This window comes from Camelus bactrianus, chromosome 16 (genome assembly GCF_048773025.1).
Source record: "Camelus bactrianus isolate YW-2024 breed Bactrian camel chromosome 16, ASM4877302v1, whole genome shotgun sequence".
Taxonomy (NCBI): Eukaryota; Metazoa; Chordata; class Mammalia; order Artiodactyla; family Camelidae; genus Camelus; species Camelus bactrianus.
The window spans coordinates 47008393-47031146 of NC_133554.1; the positions used below are offsets into that span (position 1 = coordinate 47008393).

General features: G+C 50.5%; 1 protein-coding gene across 2 annotated transcripts in view; it reads right to left on the reverse strand.

Moving 5' to 3' along the window:
* Positions 1-22754, reverse strand: part of ERN1 (endoplasmic reticulum to nucleus signaling 1) — a 77066-nt gene that overhangs the window by 5113 nt on the left and 49199 nt on the right. The window contains exons 7-21 of one of the 2 annotated variants that reach the window (XM_074343487.1): positions 21689-21790; positions 20563-20824; positions 19227-19305; positions 18027-18192; positions 14799-14917; positions 12237-12428; positions 9956-10223; positions 9116-9206; positions 8716-8905; positions 7821-7920; positions 7397-7596; positions 4374-4521; positions 3191-3318; positions 564-687; positions 67-134 (exon numbers count right to left, since the gene is read on the reverse strand). In XM_074343487.1, coding sequence (XP_074199588.1) covers positions 67-134; positions 564-687; positions 3191-3318; positions 4374-4521; positions 7397-7596; positions 7821-7920; positions 8716-8905; positions 9116-9206; positions 9956-10223; positions 12237-12428; positions 14799-14917; positions 18027-18192; positions 19227-19305; positions 20563-20824; positions 21689-21790 — 2237 coding nt within the window. Of the gene's footprint in view, positions 1-66; positions 135-563; positions 688-3190; positions 3319-4373; positions 4522-7396; positions 7597-7820; positions 7921-8715; positions 8906-9115; positions 9207-9955; positions 10224-12236; positions 12429-14798; positions 14918-18026; positions 18193-19226; positions 19306-20562; positions 20825-21688; positions 21856-22754 lie in introns of both variants that reach the window. The other variant, XM_074343488.1, reaches the window with a different exon arrangement.

The following is a 22754-nucleotide window of genomic DNA, read 5'->3' on the forward strand; positions in this document are numbered from 1 at the left end:
AGGAGGGACACGAGGAGGAGGCAGCTGTGCTGCAGGCCCCGCCCGCCCAGCGCTCATGGCCCTCACCTTATTTCTCATGGCCCGGAGGAGGTCTCGGACGGAGCCGCCTTTATAGGTTCTGAATTTACGCAGATCTAGGAAAAACACAAGGAATGCGATGTAACAAATACACAGCTTTCAAAAGAAAACAATTTCTGGGGCTCCTGGGGATTAAGCAATCAGACTGAAACAAGACCTAACTCCATGTTCTCAGGGCACCGGAGCATCTCCCAGACTGAACCCGAGAGCAGCAGTGTGAGTTCGAATTCCACCTCCTGATAGATCCTGTGACCGGAAATGACCACTGACAGCCTGTCACTAACCTGTCACTCTGAGAGACCAAACGGAACACCCATCAGAGTAACAGTCTGATCGGTATCCAAACCACAGAAAAGCCTCAACCCCAGAAGTGGCCTTTGGAGCCCCAGCCGCCTGGAGTTGCCATTTCCACATGTCCTTCTCAGAAAAGGCTGCTGCTATTCAAACACCTCGCCAACCCAGAGGCCCAGGGCTCCGTGGATCACCTGTCTGCAGGGGGACAGTGATGTTCTCCCTCCAGTCCATCTTCACCACGGCCCGCCCGCCCCGCTCCAGCTGCTTCACTATCGGGCCGTCCAGGGACTCCTTCTCTATTCGGTCACTCACGTCCTGTGAGGGAAACAAGGGCGACAGGTGACGGTCAGTGTGCGGAGGTGCTGAGAGCCAGGGACAGGCACACTGAAGCAGCCAACTGGTCACTGCTGTGTGAGTCTCAGGCCCAGAGCTGGGTGACAAGCATCCTGCCATCTCCCTGACGTCCGCTAATGCTGCCCCCGGGGCCGCCACGTCTGCTGCTCTCCAAGGAGCAGCCACCAGAGACGCACAGCTGTACACAGATGCGCAAGGCCTTGACCGTGCTTCACATGCACCAGAGTCCACACAGAACCCCGTGTCTTATCTATGTTCGTCAAGGCTCCAAAAACAAAACCAAAAACAGTCCATTCTGACTTCTTTCGTGTGACTTTTGTCTACCCACTGACACCGGACATGCTCCAATGCATGCCTCAGGGAGGGCTGTCACTCCTCATACAAACAATCAGAAAAGACAGGTGAAGCCAGATGTCTTTTAGGGGAGGATGCTGGTGACAAGAGCGTGGGCTCCAGGGGCCTCAGCCCTGGACATAAATCCTGCCCCGTGTCTGAGGGACACATCTGAGCATGGACCTCTCCGAGCCCCCACCAGAGGGCAGCTCCACCGACAGCTGAGGAAACGCTCAGCGGTCTCATGTGGACCGCAGTCTTCTCCTTCTGCAGTGGAGACAAAGCCAGGTCATCTGACCATCTAACTTGCAATTGTGAAAGGAAAGCCTTTGAGGGGATTGATGGTCAATTTGGGCACGCTCGGGACACATGGTTCTCAGCTGCAAAGCTGGTACAGCTGGTGACATGGACGGAAGCCAGGACATGTGACTTGGAGATACTAAGATTTTACGTCCTAACCCCTCATAGGGGAAAGGTCCCTGTGTGTGAGTTTTATTTCTGTTCGACATCTTGTCATCATCAAAGTGACTCGGCTAGGTTTTGGAGGCCTCTTGAAGGCATCTGACCTTAGAAATTTCATGTTACATCCCGTGGGACACAGTGATCAATCTTGCTCTTTGTTATACGTACCCACTGCTGCCATGGGGAACAGCATTGAAGCGTCACCCTCCCAATCCATCCAAATAGTGACCAGGCAGTACCCCAGGCAGTAGGAACACAGTGATAAATCCGGAAATCAGATGCTCCTGCCCTCAAGGAGCTTACATCCTGGGGGCCCCACCATGGCCACAGCTCTAGTCAGCCTCTGGGACAGCCTGACAGTCACTTCCAAATCCAAGCTCTGCTCTGGCCCAGGCCCAGGAGGAAAAGCACTGCCCCAGTGCCTGCCTTTCAGAGCTGGTGCGTTGGGAAGGATGCGCTGGGATGAGTTTTGGTGAACTCACACCAGGGAAAACTTTCAGAAACATGTCATCTTTTCACAAAGCCATCAGGCAGAATCACAAAGCCTCAGAATAGTCAAAGCACCAGCGGAGAGCATATTTGATGACCCTATTACATAACCTCTCAGAATCTATCTGAAGGAAAAAGAAATCTGGGCAAAGACTGAGTAAAAGATGATAGAAAAAAAAAATCCAAAGTAAGGGAATGTTTATATTTATGAAAGTTGAATGAAATTATATGATGCCTGAGGTTTGCTTACAAATAATCTGGGGTCAGACGGGGTGGAGAGAGGGCAGAGGTTGAGTTAATAATTGTTGAAGCTGGCTGATAAATGAGAGTCCATTATAGTATTTCCTCTACTTTTGTACTTGTGTATTTGAATGTTCTCATAATATAGTTTTTAAATTATGGTTCACCCTTATGACAGAAGACTATAGTTGTAAAAATTTTACAAATTTAATGTGGAAAAATACTTAAATATTATATAAATTTTAAAAAGAACACAAAACTATATGTACAAGTTGACCGTAATCACACATTTATATATATAGGCACACTTCATTCCAGTGCCCTTCACAGATACTGCTTTTTTCTGTTTAAAACAAATTGAAGGTTTGTGGCAACCCTGCATCAGCAAGTCTGTTGGTGCCATTTTCCCAACAGCAATTGCTCATTTCATGTCTCTGTGTCACATTTTGCTAATTCTCACAATATTTCAAACTTCATTACTGTTATACCTGTTTTGGTGATCTGTAATCTGTGATCAGTGATGTTACTACTGCAAAAAGACTACGACTCGCTGAAGGCTCTGATGATGATCAGCATTTTTTAGCAATAATGTATTTTTCAATTAAAATATGTACATTATTTTTTAGATATAATGCTATGGCCCACTTAACAGACTACAGGATAGTGTAAACGTAACTTTTTTATGCACCAGGGAAGCAAAAAGTTCGTATGACTCGCTTTTGCGATATCTGCTTTATGACAGTGCTCTGGGACTGAACCATAAGATCCCCAAGGTCTGCCTGTACGAAGAAAATATATTAAAATGTCAACCATGGTTATCTCTCAGTTATCGGATTACGGGTCATTTGTTTCATGCTACGTCCTTTGCTATATAACTTCTGGAAGAAAACTGGAAAATGTTTAAATGAAGATTTTTGACAAAGAAAAGAAATGTCTCCACCTGGAAGAACTGGAGCTGCTTCTCGAGGCTCCAGAAAAACGGGTGTTTCAGCACGTGCTTTGCAGACGGGCGCTTCTGAGGATCCTTTGCGATCATCTTCTCTATCAGTTCCCGGGCGATGACGTCCTCTACGGAGAAGGAAACACATGTGTAACTCGTTACTTCCCTCCCAACGGCTGCCAGCAAATCACCAAACCTCAACAACGTCTCCAAGTCCTCCGACTCCAGGCTCCTGAAAGTAACTCATTCCAATAGCGGAAGTGAGACCTTGTGCAAAACTTCAGCTGACGGAGAGGACTGGCGGTGCGCTTCGTGGAGAGGAGTGACTGGAGACCCCGATGTCCGAGGCCCGGGTGGCACCATGTGCCTCCACTCACTGGACTGTGAGTGACCAGAACAACACTCTGGCTGAATATGGATCAACATGCAGAGATATTCAAGATGAAGTTTAAAAATGCATGTGCTGCAATACAGCGTGTAGTTTTAACCCATTTTTTACAAAAATACACACACATGTCTAGATAGCCAATATCTAGAAATAATTTATAAATAAAGGTATTAACGGCAGTCGTTCATCGCTGTATAAAGGGATTATCGGCCTTTCTGCTAAGCTGTTTTGTCTCCAAGGATAAAGGGAAAGTAATCCATGAACAAAACAATTAGTTGTACTTTTTTTAAAAAGGCAGCAGTGAGGTGCCTGTGTGAAGAGAATATATTAAAATGCCAACCATGGTTACCAGGCCCGATGATAATGCAAGAAACCCTGAAGTCAGGGAGAAACACCTGTTGGCCCACGTCCCTGGAGAGCAACGACCCAGCTTGTCCGCCCCAAGCCCAGGCCACAAATGCTGACCGCAGGCCCACACGTGAGTCCGGTTTAAGGAGCATGGACATTCTGTCTCCTCAACTGCCAGGGCAGGGAGGGACCTCAGACTGTTTTTTTAACCCTCACAAGTCACAAGCTGGAAAACAGAGGCCTTGCTCGGGTCATCGTGTGACCTGAACGGACCTCGGAGCTGCTCGGCTCTAGAAGGCAGCCCTCCAAGGATCCCCTACCCCGCCCTCCACCAGCCTCCGACCGGGTTGTCGGTTCACGGAGGCCCCCGGGAGAGCAGCTGGGAAGAAGCGCCTCCGGGGACACAGAGCGGGCACCATCCTGACCCTCCCGCCCGCCGCCGCTCACCGTGCTTCTCGGGCTGCAGGCAGTCGAGGCTGTAGGCGCCCAGGAGGATGTTGGCCTGCCGCTGCAGGGACTTGCCAAAGGGGTGGCTGCCCTCAGATATCACGTAGTAAAAGACGCAGCCCGCAGAGAAGATGTCCACCGTGTAGGTCTGAAAAGAAACATGGTGCATGAGAGGCCGTCAGGTGGAGGAATCTCATTCTTGCTCAGCAGGGAGAGCAGGGGGTGTCGCTGCTGCTTCTGCCACCTTGAAGGTGTTTTCGGAGAACTGGCTAATGTGTTGCAATTGCTCAGAGCAGTGCAGGGCCCCCTGCATGTGCTGGTGCTCCCAGGGGAGAACTGGGCCCTGGGAAAGACCGCCTGGGACGCCGGCTCTGCCACTGACTCTGCGCCTCGCCATTCATGACGATAAGATGAGGATAACCTCACGGGGCTCTTGTGAAGCCTGAATGAGCTAATCTGTGGAAATGGGGACTCGCACCAGTGCCGGGCCCACAGGACTCTCTCTCCTAGCTGCTACTATTCCTTTTTTCGGTGGTTTGGGTGGGAGTGGTGGGACTGGAACAGCACAGGTTTATTCAATGGCCAAAGAATGGAGCAGCAGGAACTTAGTTTGCAAACCGACCTCTCTGTTAGTTACTGTTTACCCAGCGAGCATGGAACTCCTTGCAGGCAAGGATGTTGGTGTGTTGGCTTCCCTGTCGGACCCCCAGGGACTAGCATGGTGCCACACAGGACCAGTCTTAAAACTTCATTAATAAACGAAATAGAAACAGCAATTTTTGGTGCAAAAACAGCCCCAGAGAGAGAGTTTATTTGACAAGTTTCCAGTGAGTTCATTTTGACATTTGATAACAGCTCTTACTTATCCCGTGAAGCCATCCCGTGTCTACAGGTGGAACGTGTGTGTGTGACCTCTGGCCTGTCTACTTGGGGTGTAAACCGGGGGTCTCCTGGGCACAGCGTGGGTCCCTGCTGCGGGGCTCCACCACTCGGATTCTCCACCAGACCAAGTGAGGTGCTAGTGAGAGGAAGCCCAGAGTGTAGAAAACTCACCTTAATGACACCCTACTTACTGTCACTCACCCTCACAAGAGTCCTGAGAGGCGAGCAGAGCAAACGTCACCATCCCCAGATGAAGTCATAGATGGAAAGTGGCAGTGACAAGTGCAGGGTCACAGCTGGACAGTGACAAACCAGGACAAGATGCAGGTCTCAATTCCCAAGCCCCATCATCTTAGCTCTACCGCAGAATTTTCCTTCGGTCGGTGATAGATTCAGTACAGGAGGAACAAGTCCACCACCATGGAAGCTCTTACCTGACTGCCACGTCCCACCTACTCACTGGGTCCTTAGTACTCCCCGTTTCCACAGCTCATGCTGCCTGACGCTGCCTGACGTCCCCAGCATCCTCACCGCTGACTCGGGGGCTCTTGTCCTGCATGCCTGGGTCCCTCTGCCCCCACCTGCTCGGCTTTATGCTGTTATGTTCTTTCCCAGACTCACTTCTACCACTTGTTCTTGTGATTTAAATACCCCATAAGCTGATAAAATGCACGTGCCACCAAGTCTGAGGTAAGATCAATCTTCGGAAAGACTCGATACAAGGGAGTTGTTACAAAAATTCCGGTGGACTTCGATGTGGGAGACGCAGCTGTAAGCTGAGTAAATAGCTGGAGGCTAGGCTTCCGCTCTCAGATCACTCAGGAGGTGTTTGAAACGTCTAATCTCCATCTAGAAGTCACAGGAAGCATGTGAATGTGCTTTGCGCAAAAGAGAAAGGGAACAACTCCATTCAGTTGGACCCAAATTTGAAGGAAAGACCTTGACTTACATCAGAGATTTCTATCACTTCAAGAATCACAGTATTGAAAGTTAAAAGAAAATGTTTAAGGTGTGTATGTATTTTCTCATGATTCTTTATCGTAACTGACTTTTTTGATTAATGACCAGCTGCTGGTCCCCAGTGAACTGGTAAGATAAGAGGGCTCTGGGGGGAGGGTATGGCTCAGTGGTAGAGCGTGTGCTTTGCATGCATGAGGTCTTGGGTTCAATCCCCAGTAGCTCTATTAAATAAATAAATAAATAAATAAACCTAATTACCTCCCCCCACCAAAAAAGAAGACTCCACTGTATCTAATCTATTTTAGGGTGGCTGATCCCATGCAGGTCTGATCAGGGAACTGCCAGATAATTCTCCAAAGTCTGAGCTAGAAAGCAAGGTGCTCTAACACACTGGGCTCTCAGCAAAAGGATGCAAAAGCCAGCTTGAAGGGGTTCCTGTTAGCCAAGTCTGGAACAGTTTAAGTACCAAAAGGAATAGGAACGAAAACAGTAAAGACTATAGTGGATTATACTACTGTTTTTAAAATCCATGACTCCACAGTGATTTTTAAAAAATAGAGAGGAAAGGGGATAGAAATAAAGCTCTTCTTTACAGAAAAATGTCAGCTAATAAACGATCACGGAAAACAACATTAATGGCTGACGTGTGAGAACAGTGTGGTGGTGAGGAAGTAGAATGTACTTGTTCTGGGGAGATGCATGCTGAATATTTAAGGGTAAAGGGTTCGGAGGCAGGCCACATATTCAAATGGTTCAGGATCAGAGAGAAAGAAAGCGAAAAATATTGACAAATGTTGAATCTAGTTAGAGGTAAAGAGGTGTTCATTGTTCTCAATTTTCTGTATGCCAAAAAAAAAATCTTAAAATAGAATGTTGTCAAAAGAAAAACAAATTTAAAGAAAGAATGAAAACTCCAAGTTTGCTCACCTTACGTGAGTCATGATTTCCCAGGTTCCCAAAATGGGGAAAGTGATTGGGAGAGTAGGGTAAACAGACAGCTGCCCACATTCGCCCTTTTCATACATCTGAACAGGAGGGCTGTTTAGAGAGAAGCTCTTTGTAAAGAAACGTCCCTCTCCGGCAGCGAGCGCCCGGCCCCACGCCTGGGGCTGGAGGCTCTGACTCCTGAAGGCCCAAAAGGCTGGTTCTGCGGTTTTCACACAGCTGCGTCCTCTACTCACGGGGTTTTCCTTGCAGTCTTCGCTCAGCATCTCCGGGGCGATCCAGCCTTCTGTACCGGGCACCCCTGAACGGCGGCTGAAGCTGTGCCTGCCCACTGCCAGCTTCTTGCAGAGGCCGAAGTCGGAGATCATGGCCTTGATCCTGCCGTGTGCATTGGGCATGGAGAGGAGGATGTTGTGGGGCTTCAGGTCTCTGTGAACTAATGCAGAACTCCACGTCAGCCTGGTGTTTGGCCTCCTTCTGTAATGGGGATGCGCCCTTCTCGGACCCAGGTTTTGGTTTTCAAATGGGTTAAGTCCCCCTTAAGTTCTTACACAAATGGGACACCAGCAATGTAGCCAAGAGCTTCGACAGAGGCAAGGCCCACCTGAGCAAGTCACTACCTGACCTGGACCACAGCCTTGGTAAGGGCAGGCCTCTCACCGATGTTGAGGGAGTGCAGGTGCGCCAGGCCCGACGTGGTCTGCTGCAGCAGGGTGATGGGCTCCAGGCCGAGGTGGGAGAAGTCCTTCTGCTCCACGTACTGCAAGAGACACAGAGGCTGGGTCATGGCACCCTAGCATACCCCTTTCTCTCCCTTCTTTTTAAGTGATTCCATTTTATTCAGAAAAATCCTGCCTGAAGGTTTCTGCTTTAATTAACATTTGATAGTGGGTCAGCTCATTTTCTTTGATCACATTTTAAGAAAGAAATAGCAAGTTTCACTGATAAAATTCTTTGTCCAAATCCCCATTTTCCAGCAGACTTGCTCCTAAAGTCATAGGCAAACTTAAACAAGCAAACAAAGCTCTGCTTACTAGTTTACGGGTGAGATGATAAGAAGTCAAGAAACCCAAGTTCATTGCCTCATACAGGGAAACCTACAGTGAAGCCAAATGATACTGAAACAGTTTCACAGCCTGGAAACCAAGTAAAAGGGGTTCGATGGATGATTTTAATGACTTGAGTTATCAAGCAACATCCTCTTAGGCCACACCAGCCCTGACCAGTGATGGGAAGAAGAATGGACTGGGTTTCCTGGAGGCCAAGAGGGAGAGAGGTGCCAACTGCAAATGAAGACCGCCCCAGGCAGTTGAGGGGACTGCACAGTTAAAGTTGGGGTGATGAAAATTCTCGACATTTCCACTGTTTGTGGTTAAACAGGTACATACCCTTGTCAAATGCATCAAATCGGATATTTAAAATGAGTACACCGTATTGTAATTTCAATAAAGTTAATAAAAGGAGACAGAGAGAAAGAAATCACCCAGCAGTCCCTAAAACCAGGCCCCAGCTGCCAGAAGGGAGGCTGCGGTGGTAGTGACCTGGGGGCACCCACCTCCTGCAGGGTGGCCGCGCACAGCTCAATGGCGATGTACTGGAACTGCCGGTCCCGCTCGGTGCAGAAGTAACGGATCACGTTCGGGTGCTCGTCAGATTCTCGCAGCAGCTGGACCTCACGGTCTGCAAAACTGAAACACTCGGGGAGGATCCTCTTGACTGCCACGTCGCGGTTGTCAAACATGCCCCTGTGGGACAAGGAGCGGAGGATGGGTCTGGAGATGCACATAGGCTGTGGAAACACAAGGAGACCCCTGGACCCATGGCCCTGTGGCCATCACTTCTCTTCCTGGAGGAACTCTCCTGTCTGCTCATCACTAGGACCTTGCTGTGCCCCTGTGGCTGCTGGGAGCTCAACTGTGAGGTGGTGAAGGCACAGAGCTCTCTGATTCACTCACCGGTACACAATTGTGCCCTCAGCTCCGTGGCCCAGGACATCCTTCGGACAGAATGAGATTTTCCCAACCATCACCATGCTGGTTTCCTCATCTGGGACAAGACAGGAAAAAGCGGTTGTTTTAAACAAACATAACCTTAACAACCTTGAGGTTAGAACGGCTATTAGCTTCCTGAGCTCAGGTTAAGGGATAGGACTTCAGAGGCTTCACGCCCCAGGGCCCTGGTACATTCACACCGGGGCCACCTCCTCCCACTGCCCCTGACCTCTGGTCCTGCCTTCACATTAATGACTGTGAGAATGGAAGTCGGAAGACAGGAGCTCTCTACAGGTCCACATAAAGGTTTGCACCTGAAACATTCAGGTAGCGACGGTGGATGTGTGAAATGGAGCGACCAGTAGCAGGGTCTCCAGCCTGAGCCTGAGGACCTGAGGTCTCCTGCACTAGGTCTGCGTCAGTCCCTTCAGAATATCGGCCCTGACAGCCGGCCTGAGCCAACCTCCTGGAGGAGAATGGATCAGCAGCTGCACTGTTACACTTGACCGCTGGCCGGCCTCGGGGATGCTCTCAAGCCAGAAGGCCAGTGCACCTCTGGTCTGCAGAGATTCTCAGCCCGTGTGAAGCAAGATGGAGGGAGGGCCAAGGTGGCTCCCAGAAGGCCCACTGAGGTGGAGAGGCCATGGGATGGGGCAGAAGCCCAGCCCCAGAGTGGGAGGGACGTAGGAGGGAACTTGGGGAACCCGTGGGATATGGAGATTCCTAGAAGGGCAGGAGGGTTATGGCGCTCAGGTGGTGATACAACAAAAGAGGAAACAGCACCAAAATGGCAGCTCATGTTACCCTCGTCGTCCTGCTCCAGGAAGGGGCCGGTACCAGCCTTGGAGGTAGAGCCGCTGGAGTGGAGCGAGTGGTTGGAGGCTCGGGGGGATGTGTTGGGGCTGCTGGTGCCCGAGCTCTCAGAGTACTGGCCGGATAAGTCCAGGAGCTCGACGTCCGGAGCCGCGTCTCCAGGTGGGTGGAAGGGCAGCTGCTGCTGCTGCAGGAGCTGGATTTTCTCCAGTTCCTTCTGGAGCTGCTGGTGCTGGAGCTGCCGCTGCTGACGCATGCTCTGGGAAGGGAAACACACAACCAGACTAGTGCAGCCACTCCTCTGGCGGGACCAGCAGGCGGGAGAGGAGAGGCCCCCTGTGGCAGCAGAAGCAGGGACACCTGATGTGACCCCACAGGGCAGAACGTGACTGGGGAGAAGGCAGAGGGGGCACAAAGGGTTCAGTCAGACCTCCCAGTACAGCCCATTCCCCGGCCTGGAGGGGCCTGGCAGGGCCAGCAGAGGAGGGATTCCACTGTAGGTGGAGAGCTGAACCAGATGGAGGGGGTTCCAATCAATTCTAAAATTCTGGGACTTTTATGAAAGCCTGGGAATTATTGCAAAAGTGAAACCAGCCTGTAAGAAAGTTTCCCAGGCGCCTGAGAGCGCGGTGGACAAAGGGAAGACCCGAGCTTGCTGTCTACTCTGACTGCGCACGTGATGGAGGTCAGTGCACAGGCTGTCAGCGATGCAGAGACGCGGAGGGGGCGGCTGGAGCTCAGGACTTCCTGGCCATCCGCCCACAGCCCCACAGCTGGGATGTGGCTGAGCGGAGCTGAGACACAGGGAGCCTGGCCGAGGTCCCGCTCCCCGTTTTGTCACGCTGCCTTCCCCACAGTTCTCTCATTTATTCTGAACAATCCATTCCATCCTAGTTTCAAGGGGCAGCAACCTGTGATTATTAATTACTACCCATGTGTGGGAAGGTCACTGAAGTGATGGGTGTGTAGTCAGCAACCCCTCTGGGAGTTTTCTAGAGATCTGTCTCTCCTTCACTCTCTTCCACCTTGGGTTGAAATCCTGGAAATTCTACTAGCTGAATTACCTTGGGAAAGTTATTCAGCTTCCTGGAGTCTCATTTCCTTATTTGTGGGTGGGGGATAGAAAATAATGAAGAACTGTGTGAGGTAGAAAATAAAGCATGCAAGTGGACACATTTCAGCAGATGCAAAATGCCACACAGGGCCTGGCGCTCCCATCCTCCACCGGGACAGGAGCCTTTGGAGCACTTGTGTTCTGCGTGGTAACGTCTCAATGCTCCAAGCAACCGGATGAAAGACTATCCCTTCATAATATTCTATCCAACCCACGATCTACTCAACTATGTAATTTTAGCCACTTCTTTCCAACTAGAAAGCCAAAGAAATAACCACGCTACCTTTTTCACTCTATCTGATATCTCTAACAGGCAGGGTTTTTTTGGGGGCGGCGGCGGGGGGTTAGGTTTATTTATTTATTTTTAGAGGAAGTACTGCGGTTAAGATTGAAACCAGGATCTCATTCATGCTAAGCATGTGCTCTACCACTTGAGCTAGACCCTTCTCCTCAGTTGTTTTTTTTTTTTTTGGTCAACTGTACTTCAATTAAAAAGCAAACAAACAACCCATTTAAAATATGGTCAGAAGAACTGAACATTTTTCCAAAAGGGGAAATGCAGACGGCCAACAGGAACACAAAAAGCTGCTCAACATCACCAGTACTGGAGAAATGCAAATCAAAATCACAATGAGACGCCATGTCACACCTGTCAGAATGGCCATCGTCAAAAAGAACACAAATAACAAACATTGGCAAGGATGTGGAGAAACGGGAACCCTTGTGCACTACTGGAGGGAATGCAAATTAGTGCAGCCACCATGGAAAACAGTATAGAGGTTTCTCAAAAACCCTAAAAATAGAACCACCACATGGCCCAGCAAGTCCACTCCTGGGCACATATCAGAGAAAAACAAAAACATTAATTCAGAACAATACATACACCCTGTTATTAGCAGCAGCACTATTTACAACTGTCTAACAGGCAGGTTTTAAGGGAGGAAAATTAAACAGATTTTCACCTCATATGTCTAGTCATTAAAATGAAAATAGAGTTAATAAGTATTTAAAATGATCTGCAAGTAAGGTTTACAGATTGGTTTTTACAGTCGAGTAAACTATAAGATGTAGGTATAAAATTGCCCTTTCCTGAGAAGCTGGTGTCTCTCTCATTACAAAGTTTTTGAAGATGGGCAAAGGGAAGGGGCAGAGCTTTACCAGGGGGTAGGTGATGATGAAGGCCACCCAGCCGATGAGCAGGAAAGTGCTCAGGATGATGGTGGCCATGTCCTTGAGCATGGAGTCCACGGGGGCCTCGGGCTTGGCAGGTGCATGAGCGAACTTCTCTTCCACATCCTGGGAAACCGTGGTAGGGGCATTTTCTGAAGTCTGGTCAACCAGGTCGATAACCTTGCGTGGGAGAGAGTGGCTACATCACTGCAAAATTTCTAGCCAGATATAAATGAGTCAAACAAGCGAGAGAAGCAATTTATGAGAAATGCTATACTGTGAAATGTGTTTGATTTTTTTTTTTTTGAAGCCCACCCAAGACCACAAAGCCTGATAATTGTAGCCTTTTTCAAAGCAACTGCTTTGGGAGGCCATGTACTATTGCAGTGATGGTAGCATCACTCAAAAACGGTTTAGAGCAGTACTTTTGAAAGTGTTTTCTGATCCTATATTCTTTCGAAAATCCTCACTAAAGGCAAAAACCTCCTTCGATGGTAGATTTGATATTTGGGGAAAGTCTGAAATCATAAGTGACAAGTCTAGTGGAAGGCTGGTAGTCAATTTGGTAATACCATTCCACATTAAAAAAAGGAAAACCACACACACACACACACACACACACACAAAGCTATAAGGTAATAAAGCAGCTTTCTTATGTTGCTTGGAAACTTTCAGTGCGACTTCAAACACAAAGTCATTTATTCAAATATTCCACCATGTTTCAAAGGTTTTAAAAAGCATCAAAACCCTTTGTTAAAGCCCCAAATTAAATAAGATAAAGTGGAGCCTTGGCCCAAGCTCGTCAGAATCTCTGGGACTTCAAGAAAATGCACTGGTTTCTTCTGGAACATCTGCTATTCTGGGTGTGCCATTATTGTCTGCCTGATGAAATGGACACACAGCCTCCCTGGCACCCCCGACCTGCTCCGACCACTCCCCAGACTAACCTACAGACCCGCCCTCCGCCTCCTGCCAGCCCTCCCTCCAGAGGTGTCTGAGGTGTCCGGGGGTGTGGGTCATGGCCGGTCAGCAGCGGGCAGCTGAGGAATGTCTGCTGAGCATGTGACCAGAGACAACACTCGTTTGGTTATATTTGCTCAAGTGTGTTTGTTTTAAAAAGTTAGGCTCATTACGAGATAACTGCACCTCAGAGTATTTGAATGGACTTTTAAAGGACTTTTAATGGACTTTTCAAGATTAAATGATTAAGTAGGAAAATTTCAACTACAGCCATCTCTGGGGTGTTAGATTAAGGGTATTGTTTAATTTTCCTCTTTATATTTCTATTTTCTAAGTGTTTAATAACAAAAATATGCTTGACTTTAATCAGATCAAAATCACATCAAGATTTTAGGACACCGATGCGATTCAAGATCACCGTTTTAGGACTCAGTGTATTTCTCTGGCTGGCTACCTCTAGAGATGAGGGACAACTCAGTGTATCCTGGAATCTTAACCATCCATGTGACTTTCTTTTCCTTTCTCTCTGGATAAAATCTTAAACCTCTAACATGACTTTGTCATGATGGAGGAGCCCACATCAGCCAGCTACTCCCCTCCTCCTCTGACCCCGCCCACAGCCCGGGCCTCTTCTCATTCGCCAGCCCCTCATGGCAGGGCTGTCGGAGCACCAAGCCCAGCGGCCTTGGGATCCCCTCCCCACCATCGCACTGGCCTGCTCCCGCCCCCAGCAGAGCCACCCTCCAACCTGCTCCACCTGCCCTCTGCCCCAGAAGTCTGCCCATACGGCAGAGCAGTGGTCGCCCTGCCCCTGGTCTCTGATGGGGACACCAGCAGATGAGACAGAGTTGGAGTCCTGAGGGGATGGTGAGTGTCTCAACTGCAGCTCCAGGCTCCTGGTCTGTGGCCCCCTCCACTCTCTCCTCACCAGCTTCAGCCCAAGTATCCTGAGAGAACCCCAGAATGCCCACCGTGTGAACGGTCTCCCGACAAAACTCCCCTCAAACCATCCTAGTCAGGGTGGCGTCTGCCTCCAGCTGAGACCCTGATGGCAGGCTCTATCCCCCAGGGGTTAGGAGGCCAGCGCCTCCTGGCTGCTGCCACCAGGTAGGCCTCCTTGCCACCCAACGCCCTTTCTGCGGGTCCCCTGTGTCCCTGCCAGACCAAGCAGCCACAGTGGGCCACATCTGGCTTCACCAAACCTTAGGTCTCCGTACCTACTCCCTTATCTGCTCCTCACTCACTGCGGGGCTTGGAACATGGTTCCTCTGCAGGCATGTGACCCCATTTTCCACTGCTCCCTCCCCGGCAGCCTGTCTCCTCGGCCCCAGAGCTGGGCGTGCAGGGTCAGCGGCACCTCTGGGCCTTTCCCTCTGCTGCACTCGCCCCCCAGTGCTCTCTGCTTCTCTCTCATCATACGGCCTTTCCCACAGCCTCCCCTTATGCGCCCCTTCCTCTGTGTCCTCCCTCAGCACTGCCTGCTGCTGGTACTGTACACCCTCCTCCCTCCCGGGCAGCCTGCAAACTCTCAGAGGGATGAGGACAAACCTGCCAACAGGAGCCAGTAACACCTGTCCCTTCCCCACACACCTCTTCAAAGCTCTTTTTCTCGGAGTCGGCAGGAATCACATTCTCCCGGTGTCTGGGCAGGTTGTTGGGGAATCTCTCCAGCATCTTGGTGGATGCTGACAGCGGGGTTTCATGGTGTCCTGCGAGAGGAAACAAAACCTCTAATGAGAACGGTTTCCCCGTACGGCGGTCACTCCGGACGCTAAGCTTAGGCAACAGTTGCTGCCCAGTGAGGGGCCCATGACACAGGCGCTCAGGTTTGTAAAGTGAGAGAAAATGAGAGGCCATGACCAGAAACATCCCATCGAGACAGAAACTTCATTCTCCATGGCACGAATGCAGCCTTCTGGAACAAAGAAGTGTCCTTGTCATGACAGGGACTGGGATGTCGGGGACACGGTCAGAGCATGATTGTGTGGATAATTCCTAATCGAGCCTGTGTGCCGTGAGGCAGTACAAAGCTTCATCCAACACATCACTCCCCACAAGGGTACCAAATTCCCATCTTGGTATTTAAATCGCTCAGGCAGAGTTCTATACCCACAACCTAAACATGAGCTTCCAGCCCGGGAAGCAGTGAAGGGGTCCCAGGAGAGCGGCAGGACACGTCTGCTGGAGGGAAGGGGGTCGCCGGCTCCCAGCGTTCCTTCTCTGTTCCCCGCTCAACTATTTCAAGACTGCCTAGTATTTATTCATTCTGTGTTTACTGAGCATCTATTGTGTGCAAATTGCCATAGGAAAGGCAAGAGTTGAATAAAACAAGGAACTGAGGCTTGATGTGGCTTGACAATGCCTTTAGTGCTAAAATTAACCGACTCCACACACCACCCAAGAGAGCCAGCCACTCTCTCAGGCTGGGCTCTCAGCACCAGGACTACCGTCTCTCCTGTTCTCTCCCTGGGACCAGGTCTCTCCCCAATTCCAGTCTCACCCTGTGATCTGCCCACTGTTCTCCCAAACCTATCAAAGATTGTACGGTACGTATTTCCACGAGAGAACTAGTCCGAGCTACGTACGTTTCTTCATCTTGAGAACTCCTCTTTAACTCTCTCTCTGTAGGTCAGTTCTCTATCTACAATGTGACACTCTTCATTAAGGGAAACCTAGTGTTTTGAACCATCCCTGGTTCCCCTTGTCTTCCGAGGAACTCTTGAGAATGCAGGATCTCCTGAAGCGGTTGCCCACGTCAGATCTCAGACTCGCTGGTGGGGCCCAGGGATCTGAACAGGAGTACCTCCAGGGAACTCTGAGGCTCATTAACAGGAGACCTTCGCTCTAAGAGAAGTGAGGTTGCCCTTCCACAGGCCTCTTTGTGCTGCAGGGCCCTGCCTGCCTGCCTGCCCTCAGTGCTCCAAGTCCTGCCCCTCAGCAAGGCACCGACCAACATACTGCGATGGAAGTGATGGCCCAAATTCCCTCTCCCTCCTGGAATCCTTGCACCAGGCCTCTCCTGTAGCTGGGCCATTAGCTGTTATCACGCTGTGCTTTGAACCAATTGTGCTACAAACATAATCGTGAGCTCCTGAAACATTTCTGTACAAACCGTACCTGGCCTTTGTGATTTACCTCTCAGCATCCATTACGTCCAGGCTCCAGAGCCAGAAGCACAGGCCCTGCCCAGAACCTACTGAATCAGGATCTCTGGGGCCATGTGTGTCTGCCTGACAAGGCTCCCAGGGAAAGCTGAGAGCACCCCAGGTGAGGGCCACTGCGCTGGGGAAACCCATGGATCTCACCACTCAAGCTACTTTCAAGATTAATGGGGATGTCCTTAATGTCTTCCACAAAAAACCAAATCAAAGGACGTGTGTGGCCATAAATGGGCATACCCTTCTCCCGTGGCTCTCAGTCTTCACAAAGATTGTCCCGTGGTCCCACTGCCTTACTTAGAAATGACGAGCTCTGGAGTTTCTCCAAAGGGCCTTTGGAACTGCTGGTGCTTCCCTGATTACTTCTTCGTACTTTGTGGGGTTTCTCAGTTTTCTTACTTGGATGACCCTTCCATTTTAAAAGAATATCATTTTGCAACTGAGCCACGAAGACTTTTTCCCATATCTTTTATGGCCTCACATACACATTTCCTTAGTTTTGAATAATTTTTTCACTTCTTAACCACTGGTGGGCAGTCAGTGTCTCCCTTCACGGGTACAGAAAACTAAGTGGCCTTATGATTTTAATGGCCTCTGCCCATCAGCTCTTTTTTTCCTTCACTGTGGGCCCCTTCACACATGCTTTCCAAACTACTTCTGTTCAAAAAAGGGTAGAATTGTCTTATCTCCTTTGCCCAATATTTGGTAAAAATCATAACCAAAAGAAAAATGGCTACAAGGAGTGAGGATGAACGAAGAGCAACAAGACCTGGATGACTACAGAGGGAAGGCCAGGGCTCCAGCACATCCCGTCTCCTCTCTGTGACGCTCAGATACACCCCCATCCAGACACCATGGCCTTGCTGCCTCCCGGCCCCCAGTCTCCCAGGCCACTCCACATCCCTTCCCCGGCTCCCCCAGGCCTGAGCCCTCCGCCCTGGCACCAAGACAGAAAGTGGAGGAGAAAGCCCGTAAGTCCCTGTGTGCTCAGGCACTCCCATGGGGCTGCATCCTCCCGCCAGCCTCTGGGGCACGGAGCAGCAGACGTGGGGGGCTCCCCGGAAGGGCAAATCCAATTCAAGAAAACTCTGTCCTGCTCTAATTACTTGGGACACTTGCCAGAGACACAGCTCCTGTCACCTCGGCCTTCATTTATCACACTCCCAGCCCGGTGTCATCTCAATGTCGTATCTCTGGCTGACAGGAGCCTCCAATTCAATCCCAGGGCCCGTAGTGTTGGTGGCAGAAAAGAAGAGAAGGAAGAAGGTTCTGCCCCCTACTCCTGTGGCCCCGGGCTCCTGCTGTGGCTCTTGGACCCAAGTTCAGTCTCTTCACCACTTCAATCCCTCCTGCGCCTTCAAATCTTTCCCTCCCCAATCCTTCGCACCCACGCCCACACCAACTCCCACATGAACTCTTCCCATGTGAATTCAAACTAACGTTTTAGAACATCAGTTACACAATTTTTGAAGACTGACGTGGTCACCCAGCTACCCTGTTTATTTTCCTTGGGGGTGAAATATTTCAGGGTCTCAAGGACTAGCCTGGACGTGAACTGAGCACACAAGGCCGAGCTGAGGACCGTAACAGGCAATGTCGGCTCTTGGCCACCAGGAGGCAGCACGTCATCACCCGGGGCCGCGGGGAACCCAACTCTCACCTATCAGCAGCCAGTAGTTCCTCAGGTAGTTGAGCTTGCTCTTCCCTTTGAACCCGGGGTCGAACTTCAGGTCCGTGCTGGGCGTGATCACACACTCCCCCTTGTCCCCGATGGTGACACCGTCGGTCTGGGGGCCTTCCAGCAGAGGAAGGGTGCTGCCTCGGGGCTGTGGAGACAGACTGCAGTGAGGCCGGGGCGGCCCGTGCGGACCCCCGTGAGGACAGCAGTGCCCCTGCAGCGGCTTCCCCTCCCTCGGGACGCAACAAGGCTGCACCAATGTCTTTCAAAATTCAGATGTCTTTTTAAACGTGGACATCTTTTTAAATTCTTACGTCTGGGTGTGAAACAGGAAGGGTGTGTGCAAAAGGCTACTGTGAGAAGCAGATATAAGCGAAGGAGTTCACAAATGATACAACTGGCGAGGGTGGGAAGGCGCCGGCCACGAGCCTGGCGCTGGCTTGGGCACCACTGGACCCAGGCAGGCGCGGCCTTGGGGTGGGAGCTGCTGACCAACTCACTGGGAAGACAGGAGATGCCAACCAAACAGCTCAAACGCCATAAGGACCAAAACAGTGGCCGGGTTCATGATGCCTCAGACACTTAGAGACACCGACCTGCGAGGTCCAAGGAGGCTGGACCGGCCATGAAAGGATGAAAAGGATTTGAAAAGGAAGAAGGAAGACAGGAGGCACTGGAAGTGTGAGGCACGGCCTGAACAAAGGCTAAGAAAGATGAACAGGGCGCTCCTGGGACTCAGGGAGAAGGTGAGTGTGCAGCCCCACAGAGACACCAGCGTGTGGTGGACTGGTAGCGGGAACTCCAGCCTGGGGAGTCTAGACTTGAACCCACAAGTAAGCGGGGCTTCCTAGGCTTAGGAGGCTGCTTTAGTCACAAGTCTCTCCTCGCAAAGCAGAACGTGGTACATGAAGAAATTGTTTTTGTGGATTTAAGATGTGTGTCGTGAGGAGAGGGTATATAGCTCAAGTGGTAGAGTGCATGCTTAGCATGCATGAGGTCCTGGGTTCAATCCCTAGCACCTCCTCCAAAAATAAATAAGTAAACCTAATTACTACCCCCCCCCCAAAAAAGCTTTGTGTCGTGCATCCGTAACTAACAGGATGTTCATATATAATTCAGTCATCCTTTGCTAAAATGGAGCACGAGTGGTGAGGCATCTGAGGGCCCCCATAGTGGACTTACCACAACAGCGACCCCCTCATGTACCATTGAGGGGGAAGCGTAGAGGCTGGTGGAGTACTTCCCAACGTACAGGGTGGGCCTAGGAGACAGACAGATACATGCATTCCACTGTCATTTAATTTCTGGATCTCACAGAAGGGAGATTTTTAGAAAGAAGTATCACAGCCCCAAATACCATCCCCAGGAAAAGTCACATTAGCCCCTGAGCTCAGAGTCATGGGGGTGTGAAGGTCCCTGCCCCGGGAACCAGGAGAAGTGGGCTGCAGGCCCCACTGTCGCTGCCTGTCTGCAAAGCACACGCAAGCCACCTGGCTGCTAGCCTTGGTTTCCTCATCTGCAAATGGCAGGGCTGCACTAGACTATGCCTGAAAAGCCCGCAGAAAGGGCCACGTGCAGCCACCATCCAGGAGAGACTGAAAGCTCGCAACCACCGCACGGCCTCCAAGACGGCCCTGGCAACTGCGCTGCCACCAGCACCCACACCAAAATGTCTTGTGATTCCTAAAGATTCTACAACTTCTACAGAAGCACTGAGAGACAGTCAACTGCTGTGATCTGGACCCTGAAGCAAAGCGGATGCACAGGAGATTCCAAACTGGGTGAGACTTCTGGTGGGTGGTCTGCCCCTCTCTGGGGCATGGGACGGGGCGTCTGGCTTTATCCGTGGCTGTCAGCATGAGAACGCAGGGCGACACACCAGCTGGTTACTGTCAATAGCCAGTCTGGGGTGGGTCACCTACTAAATTCTCTAAACCTCTCTTAACAAACACTTTACAGCTGACTGGGGCTGTACAGCTCAGAGAACGCTGTCCTGCACCTTATCTCATGTGACCTTCCCCACAGCTCGGCAAACGGGAAACAGGCTCGGCAAGGCTAAGCGGCCGAGTTACGGGCTATCAACGGGTGCGGGTGGATAGCACCGGCCTGCTGAGTCGCAGACACTCGCACCCTAACCCTTTTCTCCTCTGATTTTTTAAAGAAAATATAACTTACAATAAAAATTTAGAAAATATAGAAAGTTAAAGAATAAATACATCTCTTATATTCCCACCACCTGAGAGATGTCCAGATTGTAATATAGTTACACTGGCAGTCTCCTTCTTATCCCCACCCATAATTTTAACTTATTTAATATTCAAAAATCTGAAGCATCAAGGGGTGCCCAGTTCTTAGATTCTTAGGTTTCTGAACCAGCAGGGCTTGGCTCTTTCTATCTCTCGTGGCTTCAGGGATTCCCACCGTGAGCCCTGACCCCTGGCGTTCGCCATGCTGCCGCTACAGGATCAGAACACCATGGTCACAGCTGCCCCCTCCTGCCCTGAGTCCCCCGACTCACGTCAGCTTGCTCTTGGCCTCCGTCTCCTTGGGGAATGGGTACTTCCACTTGGTGATGCGCCCCACCTCCCCGGACATGAAGGTCAGGTAGCGCAGGGTCTCCACAGCGACGTTGATGTGCATCACCTTCCGCAGGCCCTCCCGCTGCCAGATGTAGAAGGCCACCACGGGGGAAGCATAGTTCTGGATCCACAGGACGTCTCCAGATTCACTATCCACAGTTACCACCAGCCCATCGCCATTGGACACGAAGTGGGACATTTCTGTACAGATCAGATAAACACAGCATGTCGAGTCTCACCCCACCTTGCAACCACATCCTCTGCTCTCCTGACAAGTTGCAGTCACTCAGCTAAAGGAAACCAGCCTTCTGGAGCATTCTCAGATCACCTCTGAACAAGTTCACTTGTTTCCAATGAACTCGCTCACGCTCTCTGGTATCAAGACACTGAGCACTGCCCAGTTTATAAACATAAGAGAGGAATGCCCTCTCGAAGGCAGTTTGCTTGGTAATGTTCCCTCTTCACTTGGTGACAGCATTCTGTTCAGTTAGTGAGAGTAAATACTGAGGAGAAAGGAACCGATGGCAATCCTGTGAACTTGGCATTGTACAGCAACCATCTCGAACCCACCGGTCAAGCTGAAAGTCAGAGCTGAGCACTGACGCTGCCCACACGTGACCACAGAGATTTCTGTCAGACGCTCAGGTGCCGGTGTTAAGACGGCAAAACTGGCTCTCAGCTTTCATTTGAGTTGGGGGAATGTTCACGAGAGAAACAGGTGGTGGATGAGCACACTTAGGGAGCAGGAGGTTAATGTCACAAGCTGATGTTCAATTCTGTTTGTCATGGGCTCGAAGTCCATTCCTTCTGTGACACAGAGGGACTCAACAAAGTGTGTCCTCCCTCCTCTCAGGCTAAACTCGCTACCGTTTCACCCGGGTCCCCTCCACACTTGTCTCCCAGGCCCCTGCCTTCAACACTGACTGCTGAAGTACTTACACAAATCCATGGCAAGTCCAGCAAGTCCTGAACCTGGTGGCCGAGTATCTTAAGAGGAAATCCAGGTTTCTGGAGCCCTGGTTTCCCCGTAGGTCACACGCACCCAGGCCACCCGGGGGAACTTACTGTAGTCCCCGTCGTCCTCGGGCAGCGTGGCCGCGTAGTCGAAGTAGGTGGCGTTCCACCGCAGCTCGCGGGTCTTGGTGTCGTACATGGTAATGGTGTACTCTGGGGAACACACACCAGCCTGTTACCCGGAGGGGCCGCGGCGCCTGCGGAGCTGCTGACCTCATCTAAGTCACAACAGACAAATCCTCCCTAAATGGCATGTAAAAAAGTCCAGGCCATCCATGTGGAGAGAGAAAAGCCATGTGGAGGAAAACAGAGTCCCTGACACATGAGTGAACCCAGTCAGCAGCAGAGATAAGCCGCCTGAGCTGTGCCCTTGAACTCAAGACTCACAGAATCATGAGCAAAGTCACGGTGTTGTTTTAAGCCACTTAATGTTTTTGGGGGTTTATCATATAGCGATAAAGAGCTGACATCAGAAATTGGCACCAAGACATGGGATGGTGCCGTAACAAAAACCTAAAACAGATGGCACTGACTTTGGGACTGGGCGGCAGATGGAGGCCAGAAGAGCAGTAAGGATCCTGATCCTGGAAGCTGAAAACGGTGACCCAGGTTAGGCTGTGGTGACACGATTAATAACTTGCAGTAACTTGGAAAACAGAAAGAAAGCACTGAATGAACTTGTGGATCTGGCGAAGGAGATTTCCAGGCAGAATGCAGAAGGCGCCAAATGGTTTCTCTTAACTGAATACATTATGGTGCAAGGCAGGCAAACTAAAGAAGAAACCATTTGGTGTTCAAGCTGAGTACAGAGGAAATGTACAGGGTCCGGGACTGATGCTCCAGTTGGAAAAGATTCTCAGTGTAAAAAATGGTCTTAGGGCAAAGATCAAGTTCAGGTACTACCACTGAAAAATGGTGTCGGGGTCAAGATCAAACCAAAGGTGAGGCTGTAAGACCTCAGAAGGATTTAGGGGGTCCTTCACAGACCCTCTGCTGGGTAAGAGTGCTGTCCCATACCTCAGAGGAGAGGGGTTTGTGGCTATGGCTTTATCTAATGGCGTAGACTATAGCGTGACACACAGGAAACCCACAAAGATTTTTCAAGGAGTGACATCAG